Source organism: Somniosus microcephalus, chromosome 6 (genome assembly GCF_052327205.1).
Source record: "Somniosus microcephalus isolate GS21.2 chromosome 6, FLI_Smic_1.0, whole genome shotgun sequence".
NCBI lineage: Eukaryota > Metazoa > Chordata > Chondrichthyes > Squaliformes > Somniosidae > Somniosus > Somniosus microcephalus.
This window is the reverse complement of record NC_140992.1, coordinates 158,193,243-158,221,070: the sequence shown is the minus strand read 5'-3', so window position 1 is coordinate 158,221,070 and position 27,828 is coordinate 158,193,243. Positions and strand designations below refer to the sequence as shown.

The 27,828-nt window shown below is 50.3% G+C and overlaps 3 protein-coding genes across 7 annotated transcripts in view; 2 read left to right on the top strand and 1 right to left on the bottom strand.

Annotated features, from left to right (window-relative positions):
* The window catches only part of polr2c (RNA polymerase II subunit C), a 22,214-nt gene extending 20,152 nt beyond the window's left edge, over window positions 1–2,062 (top strand). Inside the window, exon 6 of the mRNA XM_085989544.1 lies at window positions 1,731–2,062. Coding sequence (XP_085845670.1) covers window positions 1,731–2,062 — 332 coding nt within the window. The remainder of the gene's footprint in view (window positions 1–1,730) is intronic.
* ccdc102a (coiled-coil domain containing 102A) overlaps window positions 1–27,828 on the top strand; it is a 778,838-nt gene that overhangs the window by 586,525 nt on the left and 164,485 nt on the right. The gene's annotated exons all lie outside the window — the stretch shown is intronic.
* coq9 (coenzyme Q9 homolog (S. cerevisiae)) lies at window positions 10,025–26,469 on the bottom strand. 3 transcript variants are annotated; one of them, XM_085990893.1, is made up of 5 exons: window positions 26,362–26,469; window positions 23,550–23,688; window positions 19,324–19,462; window positions 11,019–11,161; window positions 10,025–10,142 (listed from the first exon to the last, which is right to left on the bottom strand). In XM_085990893.1, the coding sequence occupies exons 1-5, from the start codon at window positions 26,414–26,416 to the stop codon at window positions 10,040–10,042; spliced, it is 579 nt and encodes a 192-aa protein (XP_085847019.1). In that variant the 5' UTR covers window positions 26,417–26,469; the 3' UTR covers window positions 10,025–10,039. The 3 variants fall into 3 exon arrangements, with proteins under 3 accessions (XP_085847019.1, XP_085847018.1, XP_085847017.1); XM_085990892.1 differs by having other exon boundaries at window positions 26,326–26,422; XM_085990891.1 differs by lacking the exon at window positions 26,362–26,469 and adding an exon at window positions 25,608–25,977.

Sequence of the window (27,828 nt, the reverse complement as noted above, 5' to 3'; positions counted from 1 at the left end):
GGTCACAAAGTTAAAAGCCCATGGGATCCAGGGCAAAGTGTCAAGTTGGATTCAAAACTGGCTCGGAGACAGGAAGCAGAGGGTAATGGTTGATGGGTGTTTTTTGTGACTGGAAGGCTGTTTCCAGTGGGGTTCCGCAGGGCTCAGTGCTAGGTCCCTTGCTTTTTGTGGTATATATCAATGATCAAGACTTGAATATAGGGGGTATGATTAAGAAGTTTGCAGATGATACTAAAATCAGTTGTGTGGTTGATACTGAAGAAGGAAGCTGTAGACTGCAGGAAGATATCAATAAATTGGTCAGGTGGGCAGAACAGTGGCAAATGGAATTCAATCCGGAGAAGTGTGAGGTAATGCATTTGGGGAGGGCTAACAAGGAAAGGGAATACACATTAAATGGTTGGACACTTAGTAGTGTAGAGGAACAAAGGGACCTTGGCGTGCATGTCCACAGATCCCCGAAGGTAGCAGGCCAAGTAGATAAGGTGGTTAAGAAGGCATACGGAATGCTTGCCTTTATTAGCCGTGGCATAGAATACAAGATCAGGGGGTTATGCTTCAACTGTATAAAACACTAGTTAGGCCTCAGCTGTGTGCAGTTCTGGTCACCACATTACAGGAAAGATGTGATTGCACTAGAGAGGGTACAGAGGAGATTTACAAGGATGTTGCCGGGAGTAGAGAATCTTAGCTATGAGGAAAAACTGGATAAGGCTTGGTCGGTTTTCCTTGGAACAGAGAAGGCTGAGGGGAGACCTTATTGAGGGGTATAAAATTATGAGGGGCCTAGATAAAGTGGATAGAAAGGACCTATTTCCCTTAGAAGGGTAAAAAACCAGGGGGCACAGATTTAAATAATTGGTGGAAGGTTTAGAGGGGATTTTGAGGGGTAATTTCTTCACCAGAGGGTTGTGGGGGTCTGGAACTCACTGCCTGAAAGGGTAGTAGAGGCAGGAACCCTAACCACATTTAAAAAGTACTTGGATGTGCACTTGGGATGCTGTAACCTACAGGGCTACGGACCTAGAGCTGGAAGTGGGATTAGGCTCGATAGCTCTTTGTTTGGCCGGCGCGGACATGATGGGCCGAAGTGGCCTCCTTCCATGCTGTAACTTTCTATGATAAGCTGCTCTAACATCTCCTTATATGTCTCGGTGTCAAATTTTGTTCGATAACGCTCCTATGCAGCGCCTTGGGACATTTGACTATGTTAAAGGCGCTATATAAATACAGGTTTGTTGTTTTTGTTGTTGATGTCCGGGTCAATATTTATCCCTCAATCCACAGCACTAAAAGAGATGAATCTGGTCATTGTCACGTTGCTGGTTTTGGGAGTTGCTGTCCACCAGCTCAAGGGCAACTAGGGACAAGCAATAAATGCTGGCCTTGCCAGCGATGCCCACATCCCATGAACAAATATAAAAAAAAACAAATTGGCTGCCGCGTTTCCTACATTCCAACAGTGACTACACTTCAAAAGTACTTAATTGGCTGTGAAGCGCTTTGGGAGGTCCTTAGAACAAAGGAATGGGATTGGGAGTACAGGAGGAAGGAACAAGTACTGATGGGGATATCGTCACATCTCACAGAATTCTGGTTATCTGGCTTGCGTGTGTGGACAAGTCATAGATTGCCGGGGGAGAGGGGGCAGGGGAAGGGCAGGCTTTTATAGTCTCTGAGCCTCATATGTGCACAGTGTGGAGTCTCGAGTTTAAATCTCTGACTGGCAGATATCCCCGGGCAGAGGCCGGCGGGCGTCCGTGACCCCGGGCAGAGGCCGGCGGGCGTCCGTGACCCCGGGCAGAGGCCGGCGGGCGTCCGTGACCCCGGGCAGAGGCCGGCGGGCGTCCGTGACCCCGGGCAGAGGCCGGCGGGCGTCCGTGACCCCGGGCAGAGGCCGGCGGGCGTCCGTGACCCCGGGCAGAGGCCGGCGGGCGTCCGTGACCCCGGGCAGAGGCCGGCGGGCGTCCGTGACCCCGGGCAGAGGCCGGCGGGCGTCCGTGACCCCGGGCAGAGGCCGGCGGGCGTCCGTGACCCCAGGCAGAGTAGTGCTCCAGGATAACTACCTGAACGTCTTCAGAAAATTCAGGCGCTCCATTTGAGTGGCATCAAGTCCACTCCCATCAGTAAATTGTGATGGTGGATTCAGTCAACTTACTCATGTACACAACACTCGAGAGGCACAAAGCTCTCCAGATTGTGGGTTTACTGTTGTATCAGCCGAGGAGTCCGGTAACCCAGGATCCCGGGAGCTGCTAACCCTGGGATCATACTAACCCCCAGAGCCCGGCTAACCCCGGGATCCCTGTGACCGCCGGACCCCGGGACCTCCAGAGCCCGGCTAACCCTGGGACCCCCAGACCCACTAACCCTGGGACCCCCAGACCCACTAACCCTGGGACCCCCAGACCCACTAACCCTGGGACCCCCAGACCCACTAACCCGGGACCCCCAGAGCCCGGCTAACCCTGGGACCCCCAGACCCACTAACCTTGGGACCCCCAGACCCACTAACCCGGGACCCCCAGAGCCCGGCTAACCCTGGGACCCCCAGAGCCCGGCTAACCCTGGGACCCCCAGACCCACTAACCCTGGGACCCCCAGACCCACTAACCCTGGGACCCCCAGACACACTAACCCTGGGACCCCCAGACCCACTAACCCTGGGACCCCCAGACCCACTAACCCGGGACCCCCAGAGCCCGGCTAACCCTGGGACCCCCAGACCCACTAACCCTGGGACCCCCAGACCTACTAACCCGGGACCCCCAGAGCCCGGCTAACCCTGGGACCCCCAGAGCCCGGCTAACCTTGGGACCCCCAGGCCCACTAACCCCGGGACCCTCAGAGCCCGGCTAACCCTCGGACCCCCAGACCCACTAACCCTGGGACCCCCAGACCCACTAACCCTGGGACCCCCAGAACCACTAACCCTGGGACCCCCAGACCCACTAACCCGGGACCCCCAGAGCCCGGCTAACCCTGGGACCCCCAGACCCACTAACCCTGGGACCCCCAGACCCACTAACCCTGGGACCCCCAGACCCACTAACCCGGGACCCCCCAGAGCCACTAACCCTGGGACCCCCAGAGCCCGGCTAACCCTGGAACCCCCAGACCCACTAACCCGGGACCCCCAGACCCACTAACCCTGGGACCCCCAGAGCCCGGCTAACCCTGGGACCCCCAGACCCCGGCTAACCCTGGGACCCCCAGACCCACTAATCCTGGGACCCCCAGACCCACTAACCCTGGGACCCCCAGACCCACTAACCCTGGGACCCCCAGACCCACTAACCCTGGGACCCCCAGAGCCCGGCTAACCCCGGGACCCCCAGACCCACTAACCCTGGGACCCCCAGACCCACTAACCCGGGACCCCCAGAGCCACTAACCCGGGACCCCCAGAGCCCAGCTAACCCTGGGACCCCCAGACCCACTAACCCGGGACCCCCAGAGCCACTAACCCTGGGACCCCCAGAGCCCGGCTAACCCTGGGACCCCCAGACCCACTAACCCGGGACCCCCAGACCCACTAACCCTGGGACCCCCAGAGCCCGGCTAACCCTGGGACCCCCAGACCCACTAATCCTGGGACCCCCAGACCCACTAACCCTGGGACCCCCAGACCCACTAACCCTGGGACCCCCAGACCCACCAACCCGGGACCCCCAGAGCCCGGCTAACCCTGGGACCCCCAGACCCACTAACCCTGGGACCCCCAGACCTACTAACCTGGGACCCCCAGAGCCCGGCTAACCCTGGGACCCCCAGAGCCCGGCTAACCTTGGGACCCCCAGACCCACTAACCCCGGGACCCTCAGAGCCCGGCTAACCCTGGGACCCCCAGACCCACTAACCCTGGGACCCCCAGACCCACTAACCCTGGGACCCCCTGACTCACTAACCCTGGGACCCCCAGACCCACTAACCCTGGGACCCCCAGACCCACTAACCCGGGACCCCCAGAGCCACTAACCCGGGACCCCCAGAGCCCAGCTAACCCTGGGACCCCCAGACCCACTAACCCGGGACCCCCAGACCCACTAACCCTGGGACCCCCAGAGCCCGGCTAACCCTGGGACCCCCAGACCCCGGCTAACCCTGGGACCCCCAGACCCACTAATCCTGGGACCCCCAGACCCACTAACCCGGGACCCCCAGACCCACTAATCCTGGGACCCCCAGACCCACTAACCCTGGGACCCCCAGACCCACTAACCCGGGACCCCCAGACCCACTAACCCGGGACCCCCAGACCCACTGATCCTGGGACCCCCCGGACCCACTAACCCGGGACCCCCAGACCCACTAATCCTGGGACCCCCGGACCCACTGACCCCCAGACCCACTGACCCCCAGACCCACTAATCCTGGCACCCCCAGAGCATGGCTAACCCCGGGACTCCCGAATCCATTAACCTCAGGACCCCCAAAGGCCGGCTAATCCTGGGACCCCGGGACCCCGACACCGGGACCCCCTGACCCCCAAATCCTGGGACATCCGGACCCCTGGGACCCACTAACCCCTAGGGCCCCCGGACCCACTGACAGCCGGACACCCCCGGACCCACTGACCCCGGACCCACTGACCCCGGGACCCGCTGACCCCCCAGGACCCACTGACAGCCGCACACCCCCGGACCCACTGACCCTGGGACCCGCTGACCCTGGGTCCCGCGGACCCACTGACCCCGAATCCACTGACCCCCGGGACCCACTAACCCCCGGGACCCCCCAGGAACCACTAAACCCCCGGACCCACTAACCCCGGGACCCCCAGGGAACCACTAACCCCAGACCCCCGGGACCCACTGGGACCCCCAGGGAACCACTAACCCCCGGGACCCCCGGACCCACTAACCCCAGGACCCCGAGAACCACTAACCCCCGGGACCCCCTGACCCCGGGTCCTGCTGTTCTGTTTAATTTTTTTTGGGTACGTTGCCCATTCAAAATAACGCGGATGCACACTCTCTTCTTTTTAAAAGCCAGTGAGCTGGCTGCACGGGAGCATTAAAGGGAACATTGCCGCTAATAAGGGAGTGGTGGCATAGTGCTTATGTTACTGGGCGAGTAATCCAGAGGCCTGGACTAATGATCCGGAGTTAGGAGTTAAAATCCCACCACGGCAGCTGGGGAATTTAAATTCAGTTAATTAAATTAATCTGGAATAAAAAGCTAGTATCAGCAGTGGTGACCGTGAAACTATCGGATTGTCGTAAAAACCTATCTGGTTCATTAGTGAACCAGATGGGTTTTTTACGACAATCCAATTGTTTCATGGCCTACATGTGACTCCAGACCCACAGCAATGTGGTTGAATCTTAACTGCCCTATGAAATGGCCTAGCAAGACACTCAGTTGTAACGAACTGCTACGAGAAACAATAATAAGAATAAAACCGGACGGACCACCTGGCATCGACCTCGGCACTGGCTTCAGACATGACAACGGCACACTCAGCCTCCTCACTAACATCTGGGGACTTGTGCCAACATTGGGAGAGCTGTCCCACAGACTAGTCAAGCAACAGCCTGACATAGTCATACTCACAGAGTCATACCTTTCAGCCAATGTCCAAAACTCCTCCATCACCATCCCTGGGTATGTCCTGTCCCACCGGCAGGACAGACCCACCAGGGGTGGCGGCACAGTGGTATACAGTCAGGAAGCAGTGGCCCTGGGAGTCCTCAACATCGACTCCGGACCCCATGAAGCCTCATGGCATCAGGTCAAGCATGGGCAAAGAAACCTCCTGCTGATTACCACCTACCGCCCTCCCTCAGCTGATGAACCAGTACTCCTCCATGTTAAACACCACTTTGGAAGAAGCACTGAGGGTAGCAAAGGCACAAAATGTACTCTGGGTGGGGACTTCAATATTCATCACCAAGAGTGGCTCGGTAGCACCAGTCATAGAGTCATACGGCACAGAAGGAGGCCATTCAGCTCATCGAGTCCATGCCTGCTCTCTGTAGAGCAATCCAGTAAGTCCCATTCCACCACTCTATCCCCGTAGCCCTGCAAGTTTATTTCCCTCAAGTGCCTATCCAGTCTCCTCTTGAAAACATTGAGTGTCTCCGCTTCCACCACTTCCATCAGCAGCAAATTCCAGGTCCTTAACACTCACTGTGTAAAATAGTTTTTCCTCACATCCCCCCTGTATCTCTTGCCCAAAACCTTAAATCTGTGTCCCCTAGTCCTTGTACCATCAACTAGTGGGAACAGCCTTTCCCCGTCTAGCCTATCCAAACCTGTCATAATCTTGTACACCTCTATCAAATCACCCCTCAACCTCCTTTGCTATAATGAAAACAAATCCAGCTTCTCCAACCTGTCCTTGTAGCTAAGATCCCCCATCCCCCCGGAACCATTCTGATAAATCTCTGCACCCTCTCAAGGGCCTTTACATCCTTCCTAAAGTGTGGTGACCAGAACTGGACACAATACGCCAGTTGTGGCCTAACCAGCACTTTATAAAGGTTCAGCATAACTTCTCTACTTTTGTACTCAATACCTCTATTTATGAAACCCAAGATCCCATATGCTTTGTCAACTACTCTCTCAATGTGCCCTGCCACCTTCAGGGATCTATGCACATTAACTTGCAGGTCCATCTGTCCCTGCACACTCTTTAAAACTATGCCATTAAGAGTAGATTGCCTCTCCCTGTTCCTTCTGCCAAAATGCATCACCTCACACTTCGATGTATTAAATTCCATCTGCCACTTGTCTGCCCGTTCTGCTAGTCTTTCTATGTCCTGTTGCAGTCGATTGGTATCATCATCACTGTTTGCCACACCCGCAAGTTTGGTGTCATCGGTAAATTTAGAAATTCTACTTTGTATTCCAGTATCCAGGTCATTTATATATCAAAGAAAGTAGTGGCCCCAGTACTGACCCTTGGGGAACATCCTCCAGTCTGAAAAACAGCCATTTACCACAACTCGCTGTTTTCTGTCCTTAAGCCAATTCCTTAACCAAGCTGCCACTGACCCACCTATTCCATGAGCCTCAATTTTGTTAACCAGCCTATGTAGTACTTTGTCAAACGCCTTCCGAAAATCCATGTAGACAACATCCATTACATTCCCTTCATCAATCCTTCCTGTTACTTCATCAAAAAATTCAATTAAATTAGTCAAGCACAATCTTCCTTTTACAAACCGATGTTGGCTCTCCTTAATTAGCTTTAACCTCTCCAAATGCCCGTTAATTTTTTCCTTGATTATTGTTTCTAAAACTTTACCCACCACTGATGTTAAACTGACCGGCCTGTAGTTACTAGGATTGTCCTTACACTCTTTCTTGAATAATGGTGTCACATTTGCCACTTTCCAATCCTCAGGCACCTCCCCTGCATCAAGGGAAGCCCTTCCGCTATCTCCTCCCCCAATTCCCTTGGCAACCTGGGATGCAAGCCATCTGGACCAGGAGACTTGTCCACTCTAAGCATAGTCTAAGCCTTTATAGTATATCCTGTCTATCAATTTTCACCCCTTCCATTGCTTCTACCGATATTTTGTCAGTATCCATCTTCTTAGTAAACACAGATACAAAGTACTCATTGAGTATTCTAGCCTTGCCCTACGCCTCTAAGCATACACTGTATCACCTCCTTTGTCTCTAATAGGCCCCACCCTGCCTCTTACTACCCACTTACTGTTTACATGCCGGTAGAAGATTTTTGGGTTCCCTTTTATGCTAACCGCCATTCTACTCTCATATTCTCTCTTTGCCAGTCTTATTTTCATCTTCACTTCCCCTCTCAACTTATTGTATTTGGTCTGGTTCTCCCTTGAAGAATTCACCTGACATGCATCACACACCTTTTTTTTGTTTCATCACCTTCTCTAATCTCCCTCATCATCCAAGGAGTCCTTGCCTTGGTTCCCTTACCCTTCCCTTGGTTCTCTTACCCTTCCCTCTTGTTGGAATGTACCTAGCCTGTACTTGGAACATCTCCTCCTTAAAGATCACCCATTTGTTCTGTAACAGTTTTTTCTGTCAGTCTTTGGTTCCATTTTACCCTGGCTAGATCCTTTCGCATCCCATTGAAGTTTGCCCTATTCCAGTTTAGAAGTTCCACTCTAGATTGTTCCTTGCTCCTCTCCATTGCTAATCTAAATCTTATGATACGATGATCACTCGTACTCAAGTGTTCTCCCACAGACACTTGGTTGAGCAGGCCCACCTCATTCCCCAGCACCAGATTCACCACTACTGACCGAGCTGGCCGAGTCATGAAGGACATAGCTGCCAGTCTGGGCCTGCGGCTGGTGGTGAGAGAACCAACACGAGGGAAAAATCTACTTGACCTCGTACTCACCAATCTAACTGTCGCAGATGCATCTGTCCATGGCAGTATTGGTAGCAGTGACCACCGCAAAGTCCCGGTGGAGACGAAGTCCCGTCTTCACACTGAGGCACTGAGGACACCCTCCATCGTGTTGTGTGGCACTACCGCCGTGCTAAATGGGATATATTCAGAATAGATCTAGCAGCTCAAAACTGGGCATCCATGAGGCACTGTGGGCCATCAGCAGCAGCAGAATTGTATTCCACCACAATCTGCAAACTCATGGCCTGGCATATCCCTCACTCTACCATTACCATCAAGCCAGGGAAACAACCCTGGTTCAATGAGGAGTGTAGAAGAGCATGCCAGGAGCAGCACCAGGTGTACCTAAAGATGAGGTGCCAACCTGGGGAAGCTGCAACACAGGACTACATGCATGCTAAAAAGCGGAAGATGCTATAGACAGGGCTAAGTGAACCCACAATCAACAGATCAGATGAATGCTCTGCAGTCCTGCCACATCCAGTCGTGAATGGTGGTGGACAATTAAACAACTGATGGGAGGAGGAGGCTCCATGAATACCCCCATTCTCACTGATGGCGGAGCCCAGCACGCGAGTGCAAAAGACAAGGCTGAAGCTTTTGCAACCATCTTCAGCCAGAAGTGCTGAGTGGATGATCCGTATCGGCCTCCTCCTGAGGTCCCCACCATCACAGAAGCCAGTCTTCAGCCAATTCGATTCATTCCATGTGATGTCAAGAAGCGGCTTAGTGCACTGGATACAGCAAAGGCTATGGGCCCCGACAACATCCCAGCTGTCGTGTTGAAGACCTGTGCTCCAGAACTAGCCGCGCCTCTAGCCAAGCTGTTCCAGTACAGGTACAACACTGGCATCTATCCGACAATGTGGAAAACTGCCCAGGTATGTCCTGTCCACAAAAAGCAGGACAAATCCAAACTGGCCAATTACCGCCCCATTAGTCTACTCTCAATCATCAGCAAAGTGATGGAAGGTGTCATCGACAGTGCCATCAATCGGCACTTACTCACCAGTAATCTGCTCACTGATGCCCAGTTTGGGTTCCGCCAAGACCACTCAGCTCCCGACCTCATTACAGCCTTGGTCCAAACATGGACAAAAGAACTGAATTCCAGAGGTGAGGTGAGAGTGACTGCCCTTGACATCAAGGAGCCCTAGTAAAATTGAAATCAATGGGAATCAGGGGGAATACTCTCCACTGGCTGGAGTCATACCTAGCACAAAGGAAGATGGTTGTGGTGGTTGAAGGTCAATCATCACAGCCCCAGGACATCGCTACAGGAGTTCCTCAGGGCAGTGTCCTAGGCCAAACCATCTTCAGCTGCTTCATCAATGACCTTCCCTCCATCATAAGGTTAGAAGTGGGGAGGTTTCTTCAGCAGCACCTCCCAAACCCACGACCTCTTCCACCTAGAAGGACAAGGGCAGCAGGCGCATGGGAACACCACCACCTCCACGTTCCCCTCCAAGTCACACACCATCCTGATTTGGAAGTATATCGCCGATCCTTCATCGTCGCTGGGTCAAAATCCTGGAACTTCCTCCCTAACAGCACTGTGGGAGTACCTTCACCACATGGGCAATAAATGCTGGCATTGCCAGTGACGCCCACATCCCAGGAATGAATAAATGTTAACCCCCGGAGCCCGCTAACCCCTGTGTGTTTACTGTCGGATATACAAGGCTAGGGGAGGTGTTACAGGTGTGTCTTTACCTGGGGCCAGCTATCAATGTAAGGGATCACCATCCGCAGCCTTGCCTCCACCGCATCCTTGATAAACACATTGGTCTTCTTGACTCTGTGTGGGTAAAGGAAAAACTTAGGAGCGTAGCAATAGAGCATTGGGTCATGAAAAGAAATGGTTTCCAGAGTCCTCCCATCCTTTCCTGAAGGCATTGGTTCCTGCTGGGAGGCAGCTCTAGGAATAAAGGTCTCCCTCCAGTGATAAACTCATTGGGCGAGCCCAGACAATGAGCGTCAGCAGGACATTCCACTGTGGTCCTGCCTCTCGCGTGATGTGTAGCATCAAGGAGGAGTGACTGGACAGCGAGCAGGAGCACTAGCTGAATTATCCTCCCTCTCCCCAAGCCCAGGGGTGTTGAGGCTAATCGTAGCAACCCCTCCCCCTCCAAGATCCCATATGCTTTGTTAACCACTCTCTCAATGTGTCCTGCCAACTTCAGAGACCTATGCACATTAACTCGCAGGTCCCTCTGTCCCTGCACACTCTTTAAAACTGTGCCATTAAGTGTATATTACTGTTCCTTCTGCCAAAATGCATAAGCTCACACGTCTCTGTATTAAATTCCATCTGCCACTTGTCTGCCCATTCTGCTAGCCTTTCTATGTCCTGTTGCAGTCGATTGGTATCATCTTCACCGTTTGCCACACCAAGTTTGGTGTCATCGGCAAATTTAGAAATTTGACATTTCGACCAGACCGGGCAAGGACGGCAGTGACATTAGTGAACCAGATGGGTTTTGACGACAATCCGGTAGTTTCGTGGTCACTTTTACAGATCCAAGCTTTTTATTTTCAAATTCTTTAAACTGAATTCAAATTCTCAAACAGTGGTGGAATTTGAACCTCCGTTCCCTGGATTATTAGTCCAGGTCCAGAAGCACTACACTAGTGTACCAGAGGAGCGTGGTATCCGAGGGCGTGCAGTACTTACTCTTCCTGTCCCAGCTGGACCAATCTGTGCTGCTCAGTGAGTGTTTCAGAGAGCAGGTTGTTGCACTCCGACACAAAGTGCAGGACTAAATCTCCCGGGCCGTGGCTGAACATCCCCGTAACCGCCGGTGACAACTCCAGCACCTGAGGCAAAATAACAGGCAGAGAGCACATCCATCATTACATGACAGCTTATCACCATCCTGTCCCCCGTCATCCTGCGACAGGATCTCATGTGAGGGGAGAGGGAGGACCACAGGCCGACCAACGGGGACCGCAGGCCGAACAACGGGGACTGTACATAAGAACATAGGAACAGGAGGAGGCCATTCAGCCCCTTGAGCCTGTTCCGCCATTCAATGAGATCATGGCTGATCTGCAACCTAACTCCATATACCCGCCTTTGGCCCATTTCCCTTAATACCTTTGGTTAACAGAAAGCTACCAATCTCCAATTTAAAATTAACAATTGATCTCGCATCAATTGCCGTTTGCAGAGGAGAGTTCCAAATTTCTACCACCCTTTGTGTGTAAATGTGTTTCCTAATTTCATTCCTGAAAGGTCTGGTCCTAGAATCATAGAAATTTACAGCATGAAGGAGGCCATTCGGCCCATCGTGTCCGCGCCGGTCGACAAAAGAGCTATCCAGCCTTCTTTCTGTAGCCTTGTAGGTTATGGCACCTCAAGTGCACATCCAAGTTCTTTTTGAATGTGGTGAGAGTTTCTGCCTCTACCACCCTTTCAGGCAGTGAGTTCCATAACCCTCTGGGTGAAGAAATTTCCCCTCAAATCCTCTCTCAACCTTCCCCCAATTACTTTAAATCTGTGCCCCCTGGTTTTTGACCCCTCTGCTAAGGGAAATAGGTCCTTTCTATCCACTTTATCTAGGCCCCTCAATTTTATACACCTCAATAAGGTCTCCCCTCAGCCTCCTCTGTTCCAAAGAAAACAGACCCAGCCTATCCAATCTTTCCTCTTAGCTAAGGTTCTCTACTCCCAGCAACATCCTTGTAAATCTCCTCTGTACCCTCTCTAGTGCAATCACATCTTTCCTGTAATGTGGTAACCAGAACTGCAGGCAGTACTCTAGCTGAGGCCTAACTAGTGCTTCATACAGTTGAAGCATAACCCCCCTGCTCTTGTATTCTATGCCACGGTTAATAAAGGCAAGCATTCCGTATGCCTTCTTCACCACTTTATCTACCTGGCCTGCTACCTTCAGGGATCTGTGGACATACACTCCAAGGTCCCTTTGTTCCTCTGCACTATTCAATGTCCTACCATTTATTGTGTATTCCCTTTCCTTGTTAGCCCTCCCCAAATGCATTACCTCACACTTGTCCAGATTGAATTCCATTTGCCACTGTTCTGCCCACCTGACCAGTCCATTGGTATCTTCCTGCAGTCTACAGCTTCCTTCTTCAGTATCAACCACACAGCCGATTTTAGTATCATCTGCAAACTTCTTAGTCATACCCCCTATATTCAAGTCTAGATCATTGATACATACCACAAAAAGCAAGGGACCTAGTACTGAGCCCTGCGGAACCTCACTGGAAACACCCTTCAACCATTACCCTTTGTTTCCTACTTCTGAGCCAATTTTGGATCCAACTTGCCACTTTGCCTTGGGCTTTTACTTTCGTGAGCAGTCTGCCATGTGGGACCTTATAAAAAGCCTTGCAAAAATCCATATAGACTACATCAAACGCACTACCCTCATCGACCCTCCTTGTTACCGCCTCAAAAAATTCAATCAAGTTTGTCAGACACGACCTTCCCTTAACAAATTTATGCTGACTGTAACTGATTAATCCGTGTCTTTCTAAATGAAGATTTATCCTGTTCCTCAGAATTTTTTCCAATAATTTTCCCACCACCGAGGTTAGGCTGACTGGCCTGTAATTACTCGGTCTATCCCTTTCTCCTTTTTTAAACAACGGTACTGTTAGCAGTCCTCTGCAGCCACACCTGTAGCCAGAGAGGATGGAAAAATAATGGTCCGAGCCTCTGCTATTTCCTCTCTTGCTTCTCTTAACAGCCTGGGATACATTACATCCAGGCCTGGGGATTTATCCACTTTCAAAGATGCTAAACCCCTTAATACTTCCTTTCTCACTATGTTTATTTCATCTAATATTTCACACTCCTCCCTGATTGCAATGTCTGCATCGTCCCTCTCCTTTGTGAAAACAGACTCAAAAGTTTTCATTAAGGACCATACCCACGTCTCCTGCCTCCACACACACATTACCCTCATGGTCTCTAATAGGCCCTACCCCTTCTTTAGTTATCCTCTTGCTCCTAATGTATTTATAAAATATCTTTGGGTTTTCCTTGATCTTACCTGCCAACGTTTTTTCATGCTCTCTCTTTGCTTTCCTAATTTCCTTTTTTAATTTCACCCCTGCACTTTCTACACTCCTCTAGGGTTTCTATGGTATTGAGCACTTGGTAACCGTCATAAGCCTCCCTTTTTTTCTTTATCCTACTCTGTATGCCCCTTGACATACAGGGGGATCTAAATTTGTTAGTCCCACCCTTTTTCTTTGTGGGAACATACTTGCTCTGAACCCACACTATCTCCTCCTTGAATGCCTCCCACTGCTCTGACCTTCAAGTAGCTGTTTCCAGTCCACTTTGGCTAAATCACATCTCAGCTTCGTAAAATTGGCCTTTCCCCAACTGAGAATTTTTATTCCTGGTCTGTCTTTGTCCTTTTCCATAACTACCCTAAATCTAACTGAATTATGATGACTACCACCAATATACTCCCCCACTGATACGCCTTCTACCTGCCCACTTCATTCCCTAAAACTAACTCCAGAACCACCCCCTCTCTTGTTGGGCTTGCTACGTACTGGCTCAAAAAGTTCTCCTGAATGCATTTTAGGAATTCCGCACCTTCTATACACTTCACACTAATTTTATCCCAGTTAATATTGGGGTAGTTGAAATCCCCTACTATTACTGCCCTATAGTTTTTGCACTTCTCAGAAATTTGCCTACATATTTGCTCTTCTATCTCCCTCTGACTGTTTGGGAATCTGTCGTACACTCCCAGCAGTGTGATCGCCCCTTTTTTTATTCTTCAGTTCAAACCATATGGCCTCATTGGATGATCCTTCTAAGATATCATCCCTCCTCACTGTTTCTTTAATCAATACTGCAACCGCCCCCCCCCATCTTTTTTACCCCCTTTCTATCTCGTCTGAAAATCCTGTAACCAGGAATGTTGAGCTGCCATTCCTGCTCTTCTTTCAGCCATGTCTCAGTAATGGCTATATCATACTCTCAAGTGTCTATCTGTGCCCTTACTTCCTAGACTCCTTGCATTAAAGTACATTCCATTTACTGCCAAATTGCCTTGTTGTCTATTTTCTAGCCTTTGTTTCCTCTGCCTTCCAAACTCACTTACTAATTTTCTGCCTTCCATTTCCAGCTTGGCTTCTCTCCCTTCTGACAATACTCTGAGGTTCCCATCCCCCTGCCAAGCTAGTTTAAACCCTCCCCAACAGCACTAGAAAACCCCATCGCGAGGATAATGGGTCTAATTTTTAGACGATGCCCCCTAGTCCTAGAATCCCCAATAAGCGGAAATAGTTTCTCTCTATCTACCCTATCTGTTCCCCTTAATATCTTGAAAACTTCGATCAGATCATCCCTTAACCTTCCAAATTCTAGGGAATACAACCCTAATTTGTGTAATTTCTCCTCGTAACTTAAACCCTGAAGTCCGGTTATCATTCTGGTAAACCTACGCTGCACTCCCTCCAAGGCCAATATATCCTTTCCAACGTGCCCAGAACTGCTCACAGTACTCCAGATGTGGTCTAGCCAGGGCTTTGTACAGCTGCAGCATAACTTCTACCCCCTTGTATTCTAGTCCTCTAGATAGAAAGGCCAGCATTCCATTGGCCTTTTTGATTATTTTCTGTACCTGTTCATGACAGTTTAATGATCTATGCACCTGAACCCCCAAGTCTCTTTGGACCTCCACTGTTTTTAGCTTTTCACCATTTAGAAAGTACCCTGTTCTATCCTTTTTAGGTCCAAAGTGGATGACCTCACATTTGCTTACATTGAAATTCATTTGCCACAGTTTTGCCCATTCACTTAATCTATCAATATCCCTTTGTAATTTTATGCTTTCATCTACACTGCCTACAATGCCGCCTATCTTTGTGTCATCGGCAAATTTGGATATGACTTTCTATGCCGTCATTAAGTCGTTAATAAATATTGAGAATAGCTGAGGCCCCAACACAGATCCCTGCAGGACACCGCTAGTCACATCCTGCCAATTTGAATACCTACCCATTATCCCGACTCTGTCTCCTGCCGCTCAGCCAATTTCCTAACGGGTGGGTGTGTGAAGAGGATGCCGAGAAACTCCAGTATGATTTGGACAGGTTGGGTGATTGGGCAGAAGCATGGCAGATGCAATATAACGTGGATAAATGCGAGGTTATCCACTTTGGTGTCAAAAACAAGGCGGCAAATAGTATGTTGGCCTTCGTAGCGAGAGGGTTTGAATACAGGAACAAGGATGTCTTGCTGCAGTTGTACAGGGCCTTGGTGAGACCACATCTTGAATACTGTGTGCAGTTTTGGTCGCCTTATCTGAGGAAGGGTGTTCTTGCCATGGAAGGAGTGCAGCAAAGATTCACCAGGCTGATACCTGGGATGGCAGGAATGACGTATAAGGAGAGATTGGGTCGATTGGGCTTGTACTTGCTGGAGTTTAGAAGAATGAGAGGGGATCTCATTGAAACTTATAAAATTCTAATAACAGGACTAGACAGACTAGATGCAGGAAGGATGTTCCCGATGGTCAGGGAGTCCAGAACCAGGGGTCACAGTCTAAGGATAAGGGGTAAGCCATTTAGGACAGAGATGAGGAGGAATTTCTTCACCCAGAGAGTGGTGAACCTGTGGAATTCTCTACCACAGAAGGCAGTAGAGGCCAATTCATTAAATATATTCAAGAAGGAGTTGGATATATTTCTTAAGGCTAAATGGATCAAGGGGTATGGGGAGAAAGCAGGGGCAGGGTACTGAATTTGAATGATCAGCTATGATCGCATTGAATGGCGGAGCAGGCTCGAGGGGCCGAATGGCCTACTCCTGCTCTTATCTTCTATGTTTCTATCCAGGTCAATAATTTGCCCTCAATTCCATGGGCAACAGTCTCTTGTGTGGGACTTTATCAAATGCCGACTGGAAGTCCCTATAAATAACATTCAGACACATTTCCCCTGTCCAATACTTTAGCCACCACCTCAAAATATTCAATCTGGTTTGTCAGGCATGACCTACCTTTCACAAATCCATGCTGGCTCTCTCTGATCAACTGAAAATTTGAGGTGTTTAGTCACCCTATCCTTAATTATAGACTCCAGCAATTTCCCAACAGAGGTTAGACTAACTGATCTATAAATGCCTCACTCGCCATTCTTAAATAGCAGAGTGATATGCGCAATTTTCCAATCTAAAGGGACGGTTCCTGAATCGAGAGAACTTTGGAAGATTATAGTTCGGGCATCTGCAATGTGCTCACCTACTTCCTTTAAAACCCTGGGATGGAAACCATCTTGCCCTGGGGATTTGTCACTCTTTAGTGCCATTATTTTCTTCATTACTGTTATTTTATTTACATTAATTTTGTTGAGTCCTTGTCCCTGATTCAATAATAGTTTCCTTGGGATTTCCGGCATCTAAATCTTCTACTGTAAATACTGACAGTAATTATTCAACATGTCTGCCATTTCCCTATTGTCATTGACAATATCACCGTTTCCAGTTTTTAAGGGGCCAACATTGCTCCTGAGCACCCTCTTTTTCCTAATATAATTGTAAAAAATCTTTGTATTGATTTTGATATCCCTTGCAAGTTTCCTTCCTGATATACCTATCAATTCGTCCAATAAAAAGCGACGAGTTAGGAACGTAACTAAAGGTTTTTATTGACTAAATAACAGAGCCCACCCTCGTGGGTGATCGGGTCCAACAAGGAGGAATACCAGCCAGTCGACTACCTTTATACCTGGGCAGGTAGGTGGAGCCATGGGCGGAGTCGGAGGTGGTCAGCCCAGGTATAACAGCGCGACAAGAGGCGACCTCGTATCGTGATACAACAGTGATAACGGTGATAACAATACAACAGTGATAACTATAGTGTAACGATAAAAGTGGTTTACCACACTTCCCTTTTTGTAGCTCTTACTATCTGTTTTGTGACCCTTTGCTGTTCTTTGTATCTTTCCCATTCGCCAGGATCTGTGCTATTTTTGTATCCTTTAGTTTTACGCTGTCCCTCACCTGTTTTTTGGCAAGCAGAGCTCTTGCCCCTCAGGGGTATAAACTGGCTCTGAACCACATTAAATTCTTTTTTGAACATCTCACACTGAACTTCTGTCATTTTACCCATTAACAGACTTGCCCAGGTTACTGAGGACAGTCTCTGTCTCATCACATTGAAGTCAGCCTTACCTAGATCTAGAATCTTAGTAGCTGCTTCGCCTTTCTCCCTTTCAATCGCTACATTGAACTCGATCATGTTATGATCGCTATTGGATAAATGTTCACACACAGTTAGGCTGTTAACTAAATCTGGCTCATTACTAAATCCAATATGGCTTGCCCCCTTGTTGGCTCTAGGACATTTTGTTGTAGAAAACGATCCCGCACACAATCAAGAAATTCACTACCTTTCTGACAGGTGCTAGTCTGCTTATCCCAATCTATATGAAAGTTGAAATCCCCCATTAAAATCACTCTGCCTTTACTACACGCTTGTCTAATCTCTGCATTTATACAATCTAGCACTTCACAGCTGCTACCAGGGGGCCTGTACACAACTCCCACTACAGTCTTAAATCCTTTTCTATTTCTTAATTCAACCCATAAAGTCTCCACTGCCTGCTTCCCTCTCGTTATATCTTCTCATCATTGAAGTGATTTCATCCTTAATCACTAAGACTACTCCTCCCCCCTCTGCCATTTTCCCTGTTTGTCCTGCAGACCTTATAACCTGGTATATTTAGTTCCCAGTCTTGCAGCCATGTCTCAGTAACGGCTACCATGTCATACCCTTCAAGTTGAATTCCCGCCTGCAGTTCATTCAATTTATTCCTTATACTCTTTGTATAAAGGAATTATTTGGACCACACACCCTAGCCTGTCCTTCGGCTCTGATGTTTGACTCACCTGTTTGTTATTTCTCTCCTGGTTTAATTGCTTTACATTTTTTAGTTTTCCCTCTACATGTAGTGCCTAAAGCACAATTTCCAACTATTACTCTACTCTCTTCCCATTTGTTTCTTTTGGAACTACTATTTGTACGACATTTTCTGCCGGAACCCCCACCCCCCCACCCTCCATTTACTAGTAACGTCCTTGTGACCGCCTTATTTATCCTTTCCGCTAGGACCCTGGTGCCAGACCGGTTCAGGTGGAGCCCGTCCCAACGGTACAGTTCCTTCCTGTCCCAATACTGGTGCCAGTGCCCCATGAAATGAAACCCCTCTTTCCCACACCACTCCTTTAGCCACATGTTCACTTTCCGAAGCAGTTTATTCCCTATGCCAATTTGCACGTGGCTCAGGTAATAATTCAGCGATTATAACCATTGAGGTCCTGTTATTTAATTTAGCTCCTGGTACTCCCCAAACAGGACCACAACGACTGGACCCTCCCTCTCCAATATCCTTTCAAGCCGGCTCGAATTGTCCATCACCCTGGCACCAGGTAGGCAACATACTATGCTTGCAAAGCAAGATTACAAAAGAAGACACGGACCAATGGGGCACTAATTAGTGGCTGTGGTTATGCACAGGACAAGTGTACCTGCTCTGGGAATGTTGATGGGTCAGTGTAGAGGGAGCTTCACTCTGTATCTAACCCATGCTGTACCTGCCCTGGGAGTGTTTGATGGGACAGTGTAGAGGGAGCTTTACTCTGTATCTAACCCGTGCTGTACCTGCCCTGAGAGTGGTTGATGGGTCAGTGTAGAGGGAGCTTTACTCTATCTCACCCGTTCTGTACCTGCCCTGGGAGTGTTTGATGGGACGGTGTAGAAGGAGATGTGAAACACAAGGTGCTATAGCACCACCAGCGGCGAGAGGGTATAATTACAGAGTGAAACCTTTCCATGGGCATTTCCATTATAAATTTGGACATAGGAGTTTTGAATGGAAAAATGTGTGACAAAAGCATGCCAACAGGAAGCAGGATTTAGTAGACCAGACGTTTGTGCAGATATAACATTTTTTTAATAGGTTACAGCTATGAACAGCTCATTTACCTTGGCTCCTTCTGCGATGGCCTCCACTGACCAGCCAAGCTTCGGGACAAATTCCAGGGCTGAAGAAAGGAGCTGCTGCCTCAACTGTTCCTCAGACTCGAAGCCCTCGGCCTTCTCCCCACTCTGATCCGAATGACTGCTGTAAAAAGGTGAATGGAACTGTAAGAAATGCACCCAGTACCTCCGTCACATCTGATCAACCCCAGGGGAGATAGGAGTACTAGAAAGGGTGGGTATGTGTACTAGAAAGGCTAGGTATGCTTAGCGTGGACAAGTCGCCTGGTCCAGATGGCTTGCATCCCAGGTTGCAAAGGGAATTGGGGAGGAGATAGCGGAAGGGCTTGCCATAATTTTCCAATCTTCCCTAGATGCTGGGGAGGTGCGTGAGGATTGGACATGTGTCACCATTGTTCAAGAAAGGGTGCAAGGACAATCCTAGTACCCCACTGCAGGCCAAGAACAGAGAGGCAGTCAGTGCCCGCTGGAAGGAGCACTTCGAAGATCTCCTTAACCGCGACTCTGTCTTCGAGGCGAGTGTCCTCAACTCCATCCCACAGCATGCTACCCGCCACCATCTCAGCACAACCCCAGCCCGGCATGAGGTTCAAAAGGCCATCCGACAACTGAACAACAACAAGGCCTCAGGAGCAGATGGAATCCCCGCCGAGGCACTAAGCATGGTGGAGAAGCACTACTGGCGCGAATTCATGAACTCATCTCTCTTATCTGGAAGGAGGAGAGCATGCCAGGGGATCTCAGAGACACCGTAATTATGACCATCTTCAAGAAAGGTGACAAGTCCGATTGCGGTAATTACAGAGGAGTTTCCCTGCTGTCTGCCACAGGGAAAGTCATCGCAATAATCCTCCTCAATCGCCTTCTTCCAGTGGCCGAAGAGCTCTTCCCAGCATCGCAATGCGGATTCTGCCCACTAAGGGGCACAATAGACATGATCTTCACCGCACGTCAATTACAAGAGAAATGCAGGGACATGGACGATGTACAGCAGGCACTTCAAAGCACTGGAGAGGTACCACCAACGCTGCCTCCGCAAGATCCTGCAAATCCATTGGCAGGATAGGCGCACCGACGTCAGTGTTATTGCTTAAGCCAACATCCCCAGCATCGAAGCTTTGACCACGCTCAATCAGCTCCGATGGACGGGTCACATTGTCCGCATGCCCGATACGAGACTCCCAAAACAAGCACTCTACTCTGAGCTCCGGCTCGGCAAGAGAGCCCCAGGTGGGCAGAGGAAATGCTTCAAGGACACCCTCAAAGCCTCCTTGAAAAAGTGCAACATCCCCACCGACACCTGGGAATCCCTGGCCCAAGCCCGCACAAAGTGGAGAAGAATCCGGGAAGGCGCCTAACACCTCGAGTCTCTCCACCAGGAGCAAGCGGAAGTCAAGCGCAGGCAGCGCACGTCAACCCAAGCACCCCACCCACCCCTTCAACCACCGTCTGCCCCACCTGTGACAGAAACTGTAGGTCCCACATTGGACTCATCAGTCACCTACGTACTCATTTTTAACGTGGAAGCAAGTCATCCTTGGTACCGAGGGACTACCTAAGAAGATTAACTACAGGCCGGTCAGTTTAACATCAGTGGTAGGTAAAGTTTTAGAAACAATAATCAAGGAAAAAATTAATGGGCATTTGGAGAGGTTTAAGCTAATTAGGGAGAGCCAACACAGATTTGTAAAAGGCAGATTGTGCTTGACTAATCTAATTGAATTTTTTGATGAAGTAACAGAGAATTGATGAAGGGAATGCAATGGATGTTGTCTACGTGGATTTTAGGAAGGCGTTTGACAAAGTACCACATAGAAGGCTGGTTAACAAAATTGAGGCTCATGGAATAGGTGGGTCAGTGACAGCTTGGATAAGGAATTGGTTTAAGGACAGAAAACAGCGAGTTGTGGTAAATGGCTGTTTTTCAGACTGGAATCCTCCTGGTAGACAGTGGTGTTCCCAAAGGGTCAGTGCTGGGGCCACTGCTTTTTTTGATATATATAATAAATGACCTGGATATTGGAATATAGAGTAGACTTTCTAAATTTGTTGATGACACCAAACTTGGGGGTGTGGCAAACAGTGAGGATGATACCAATCGACTGCAACAGGACAGAGAAAGGCTAGCAGAATGGGCAGACAAGTGGCAGATGGAATTTAATAGAGATGTGTGAGGTGATGCAATATGGCAGAAGGAACAGGGAGAGGCAATATATACTTAATGGCACAGTTTTAAAGAGTGTGCAGGGACAGAGGGACCTGGGAGTTAATGTACATAGGTCCCGGAAGGTGGCAGGACATATTGAGAGAGTGGTTAGCAAAGCAGATGGGATCTTGGGTTTCATAAATAGAGGTATTGAGTACAAAAGTAGAGAAGTTATGCTGAACCTTTATAAAGCGCTGGTTAGGCCACAACTGGAGTATTGTGTCCAGTTCTGGTCACCACACTTTAGGAAGGATGTAAAGGCCCTTGAGAGGGTGCAGAGGAGATTTACCACAATAGTTCCGGGGATGGGGGATCTTAGCTACAAGGACAGGTTGGAGAAGCTGGATTTGTTTCCATTAGAGTAAACGAGGTTGAGGGGTGATTTGATAGAGGTGTACAAGATTCTGACGGATTTGGAAAGGCTAGACGGGGAAAGGCTGTTCCCACTAGTTGATGGTACAAGGACTAGGGGACACAGATTTAAGGTTTTGGGCAAGAGATACAGGGGGATGTGAGGAAAATCTTTTTTACGCAGCGAGTGGTGAGGACCTGGAACTCGCTGCCAATGGAAGTGGTGGAAGCGGACACAGAATGTTTTCAAGGGGAGACTGGATAGGCGCTTGAGGGAAATAAACTTGAAGGGCTACGGGGATAGAGCGGGGGAATGGGACTGACCGGATTGCTCTACAGAGTGGTGAGGACTAGATGGGCTGAATGGCCTCCTTCTGTGCCATATGACTCTGAGTGAGTGAGTGAGTCACACCATCTCCAGGCTGATACCATGTCCAACACCCAGGGAACACCCAGAGTAGGGGCGCTCCACACTGATTCACAGCATCTGATCATTATATAATGATTTGATGCGAGCCAGGACGGTAAGGGATGCAGTCTCAATGGGACTAGGACAGATGACAGTCACAGCAACTCCTCACTTGGTGCCCAGCGCTCTTCCTGTTCCCTACCCCTCTTAATTTCTCAACATCTCTCCTGAAGGTACGGACTCGGCTGGGATATGGTTTCCATAGCGTCGGCAGGATAATCAAACATGGGCCATCGCGGTCCTCGCCCGACCTCTGCGCACAGACTTACATCACCGCACACAGGCAGGCGCACAGACTTACATCACCGCACACAGGCAGACGCACAGACTTACATCACCGCACACAGGCAGACGCACAGACTTACATCACCGCACACAGGCAGACGCACAGACTTACATCACCGCACACAGGCAGACGCACAGACTTACATCACCGCACACAGGCAGACGCACAGACTTACATCACCGCACACAGGCAGACGCACAGACTTACATCACCGCACACAGGCAGACGCACAGACTTACATCACCGCACACAGGCAGACGCACAGACTTACATCACCGCACACAGGCAGACGCACACACTTACATAACCGCACACAGGCAGACGCACACACTTCTATTTGCTCATACCAGCCAGCATCCGAGTGAATCTGCGCTGCACCCTCTCTATAGCCTTAACATCTTTCCTACAGTATGGAGCCTAAAACTGCAAGTGGTACTCCAACTGTAGTCTTACTGAGGTTTTATATAGATTCACCATTACCTTGAATCTTATTTTCATTCGGCGCATCGTGACTGTACCGGCTCTTTGAAAGAGCTCTCCAATTAGTCCCACTCCAGTGCTCTTTCCTCATAGCCCTGCAAATGTTTCCATTTTAAGTATTTATCCAATTTCCTTTTGAAAGTTATTATTGAATCTGCTCCCACCGCCCTTTCAGGCAGCGCATTCCAGATCACAACAACTCCCTGAATAACCGAATTTAGCCTCATCATCTGCCCCATTGGTTCATTTGTATCTTGGCTTTGAAATCTGTACTTGCCATAAAACCCAGTAACTTTTATCATGACCTTATGCACTTGAGGCGCTGCTTTACTGTCCTGTGACCCCCAAAACCCCCGCAATATAGTGAATGAAGCAGCTGTACTGCTCTACTACACTGGACTTGGAGCAGCAGACTGTACCTGGAGAAGGGGTCCTGGGCCACTGTGCCTGCCTGTGAGCTCTGGGGGTGCTGGAAGGGCTGCTGCTCCTTAACCACCGTTCTCAAGTACGCTGATGTTCGCAGACCCCTGCGCAACACATCACGGGAGTACAGACCAGCTGGTGGGACAGAAAAATGGCTTCAGTTCTCCCGTTCAGTCAAAACAAAGAACATTAAACCCACCAGTCGCATCCAACACCCCCAGGGCAGGTACAGGGGGTTAGATACAGAGTAAAGTTCCCTCTACACTGTCCCATCAAACACTCCCAGGGCATGATGTGGAGATGCTGGTGTTGGACTGGGGTGGACAAATGTGAGAAGTCACACAACACCAGGTTATAGTCCAACAGCTTTATTTGAAATCACAAGCTTTCGGAGCACTGCTCCTTCGTCAGGTGAAGTGACGAGATGCATATAGACACTGCATATATAGTCGCAGAACACTGCCAGATGATTACAGGTAATCTTTCTAACTGCCCTTTATCACACCTCGGCAGAGAGATAATCACAGCAATCAAAGGTGTGAATGGTGTCCTGTTTGGACTGTAACCTGGTGTTGTGTGACTTCTCACATTTGTCCACTCCCAGGGCAGGTACATCAGGGGTTAGATACAGAGTAAAGCTCCATCTCCACTGTCCCATCAAACACACCAACGGCAGGTGTAGCATGGTTACTCCACAAGTAAACTCTAAAGCCTGCACATATGCCAAATGCACTTTATTATGGTTATGTTTATGTTATTGTATTACAAGCCAAATGTATGTTGAACGTTTAAATGTCTTAATCTAAATGTACACTCTCGGGAGCCGCAAGCCTACATTTCGTTGTACTGCACTTGTGCACTAAAAATGACAATAAAGTAGATTATGATTATGATTACAGAGTAAAGCTACCTCTACACTGTCCCATCAAATACTCCCAAGGCAGGTACAGCATGGGTTAGATACAGGGTAGTAGGGTGTGAACACTGACTCTCCCATTACCGGGTAGTAGGGTGTGGACACCAACTCTCCCATTACCGGGCAGTAGGGTGTGGACACTGACTCTCCCATTACCGGGCAGTAGGGTGTGGTCATTGACTCTCCCATTACTGGGTAGTAGGGTGTGAACACTGACTCTCCCATTACCGGGTAGTAGGGTGTGGACACTGACTCTCACATTACCGGGTAGTAGGGTGTGGACACCAACTCTCCCATTAGCGGGCAGTAGGGTGTAGACACTGACTCTCCCATTACTGGGTAGTAGGGTGTGGACACTGACTCTCCTATTACCGGGCAGTAGGGTGTGGACACTGACTCTCCCATTTCTGGGTAGTAGGGTGTGGACACTGACTCTCCCATTACCGGGCAGTGGGGTGTGGACACTGCCACAGCTGGAGTACTGTGTGCAGTTCTGGTCGCCTCACTATAGGAAGGATGTGATTGCTTTGGAGAGGGTGCAGAGAAGATTCACCAGGATGTTACCTGGGATGGAGCGCCTCAGCTATGAAGAAAGGCTAAACAGGCTGGGGTTGTTTTCCTTGGAGCAATGAAGGCTGAGGGGGACCTGATTGAGGTGTACAAAATGATGAGGGGCATAGATAGGGTAGATAAAGAGGAACTTTTCCCCTTAGTAGGGGGGTCAATAACAAGGGGGCATAGATTCAAGGTAAGGGGCAGGAGGTTTGGAGGGGATTTGAGGAGGAACTTTTTCACCCAGAGGGTGGTTGGAATCTGGAACTCACTGCCTGAAAGGGTGGTAGAGGCAGGAACCCTCATAACATTCAAGAAGCATTTGGATGAGCACTTGAAATGCCATTGCATACAAGGCTCTGGACCAAATGCTGGAAAATGGGATTAGACTGGACAGGGATTGATGGTCGGCGCAGACACGATGGGCCGAAGGGCCTCTTTCTGTGCTGTATAACTATGACTATGACTCTCCCATAACCGGGCAGTGGGGTGTGGACACTGACTCTCCCATTACCGGGTAGTAGGGAGAGGACACTGACTCTCCCATTACTGGGCAGTAGGGTGTGGACACTGACTCTCCCATTACCGGGCAGTAGGGTGTGGACACTGACTCTCCCATTACCGGGCAGTAGGGTGTGGACACTGACTCTCCCATTACCGGGTAGTAGGGTGTGGACACTGACTCTCCCATTACTGGGTAGTAGGGTGTGGACACTGACTCTCCCATTACCGGGCAGTAGGGTGTGGACACTGACTCTCCCATTACTGGGTAGTAGGGTGTGGACACTGACTCTCCCATTACCGGGTAGTGGGGTGCGGAAACTGACTCTCCCATTACCGGGCAGTAGGGTGTGGACACTGACTCTCCCATTAACGGGCAGTAGGGTGTGGACACCGACTCTCCCATTACCGGGCAGTAGGGTGTGGACACTGACTCCCATTACCGGGCAGTAGGGTGTGGACACTGACTCTCCCATTACCGGGCAGTAGGGTGTGGACACTGACTCTCCCATTACCGGGCAGTAGGGTGTGGACACTGACTCTCCCATTACCGGGCAGTAGGGTGTGGACACCGACACTCCCATTACCGGGCAGTGGGGTGTGGACACCGACTCTCCCATTACCGGGCAGTAGGGTGTGGACACCGACTCTCCCATTACCGGGCAGTAGGGTGCGGACACCGACTCTCCCATTACCGGACAGTAGGGTGTGGACACCGACTCTCCCATTACCGGGCAGTAGGGTGTGGACACCGACTCTCCCATTACCGGGCAGTAGGGTGTGGACACCGACTCTCCCATTACCGGGCAGTAGGGTGTGGACACTGACTCTCCCATTACCGGACAGTAGGGTGCGGACACTGATCCTCCTCCAAACGGCCGCCATCTTTTGCATTCTGTGACGTCAATTTTCGTCGCGTCGCTCGCTAATGACGTACGGCCGTGTCAGAGAGAGGTCAAAGGTGAGAGGACCGTGAACTCAGACCCCCACTCAAAGAGAGAGAAGGCTGTGTCCGTGTATCGCAGGTAGGAGACAGCGGCTTCACTCGCCTGAGGACCTCCGAAAGACCCTTACAACCGAGGGGAGAGGAGGGAGAGAGGAGGGAGAAGAGGAGGGGAAGAGGAGGGAGAGAGGAGGGAGGGGAGAAGAGGAGGGAGAGAGGAGGGAGGGGAGAAGAGGAGGGAGAGAGGAGGGAGGGGAGAAGAGGAGGGAGAGAGGAGGGAGGGGAAGAGGAGGGAGAGAAGAGGAGGGGGAGGAGGGAGAAGAGGAGGGAGGAGGAGGGAGAAGAGGAGAGGGAGAGAGGAGGGGAGGAGAGGAGAGGAGAAGAGGAGGAGAGAGGAGGGAGGGGAGAAGAGGAGGGAGAGAGGAGGGAGGGAGAGAGGAGAGGAGGGGAGGAGAGGGAGGAGGAGGGAGAGAGGAGGGAGGGAGAGAGGAGGGAGGGGAGGAGGTGGGGAGGAGGGAGAGGAGGAGGGGGTGAGAGGAGGGAGGGGAGGGGGGAGAGAGGAGGGAGGGGAGGAGGGGGGAGAGTGAGGGAGGGGAGGGGTGGGGAGGGAGGGGAGGGGAGAGGTGGGAGGGTGGGAGGTGGGGTGGTGGGTGGGAGGTGGAGGGGAGGGGGTGTGAGGTGGGTGGGGGTGGGAGGTGTGGTGGGAGGGGAGTGGGTGGTGGGTGGGGTGGGGTGTTGGTGGGTGTGGTGGGTGGTGTGGTGGGTGGGGGTGTGGTGGGTGTGGTGTGTGGTGGGTGGGTGTGTTGTGGTGTGGTGGTGGTGGTGGTGGGGTGTTGTGGTGGGGTGTGTGGTGTGTGGTGTGGGTGGTTGTGTGGGTTGGTGGGTGGTGTGGTGGTGGTGGTTTGTGTGGTTGGGTGTGTGTGTGGTGTTGTGTGGTGGTTGTGTGTGGTGTGTTGGTGGGGTGTGTGTGTGTGTGTGGGTGTTGTGTGGTGGGTGTGTTGGTTGGTGGTGTTGTGGGTGGGTGTGTTGTGTGGTGTTGTGTGTTTGGTGGTGGGGTGTTTGTGGTTGTGTGGTGTGGGTGTTGGGTGGTGGGGGTTGTTTGTGTGGTGGGTGTTGGTGGGGTTGTTGTGGGTGTGGTGTTTGGTGGTTGTGTGTTGGGTGTGGGTTGTGGTGGTTGGTGGGTTTGTTTGTGGTGGTGTTGGTTGTGTGTTGTGGGTGGTGTTGTGTTGTGGTGGGGTTTGTTGGTGTTGTGAGAGAGATTATTATTATTAGTGTGTGTTTTGTGTGTGTGAAGAGAGAAGAGAGAGAGGAGAAAGAGAAAGAGAGGAGAAGAGAGAGAGAGAGAGAGAGAAGAGAGAGAGAA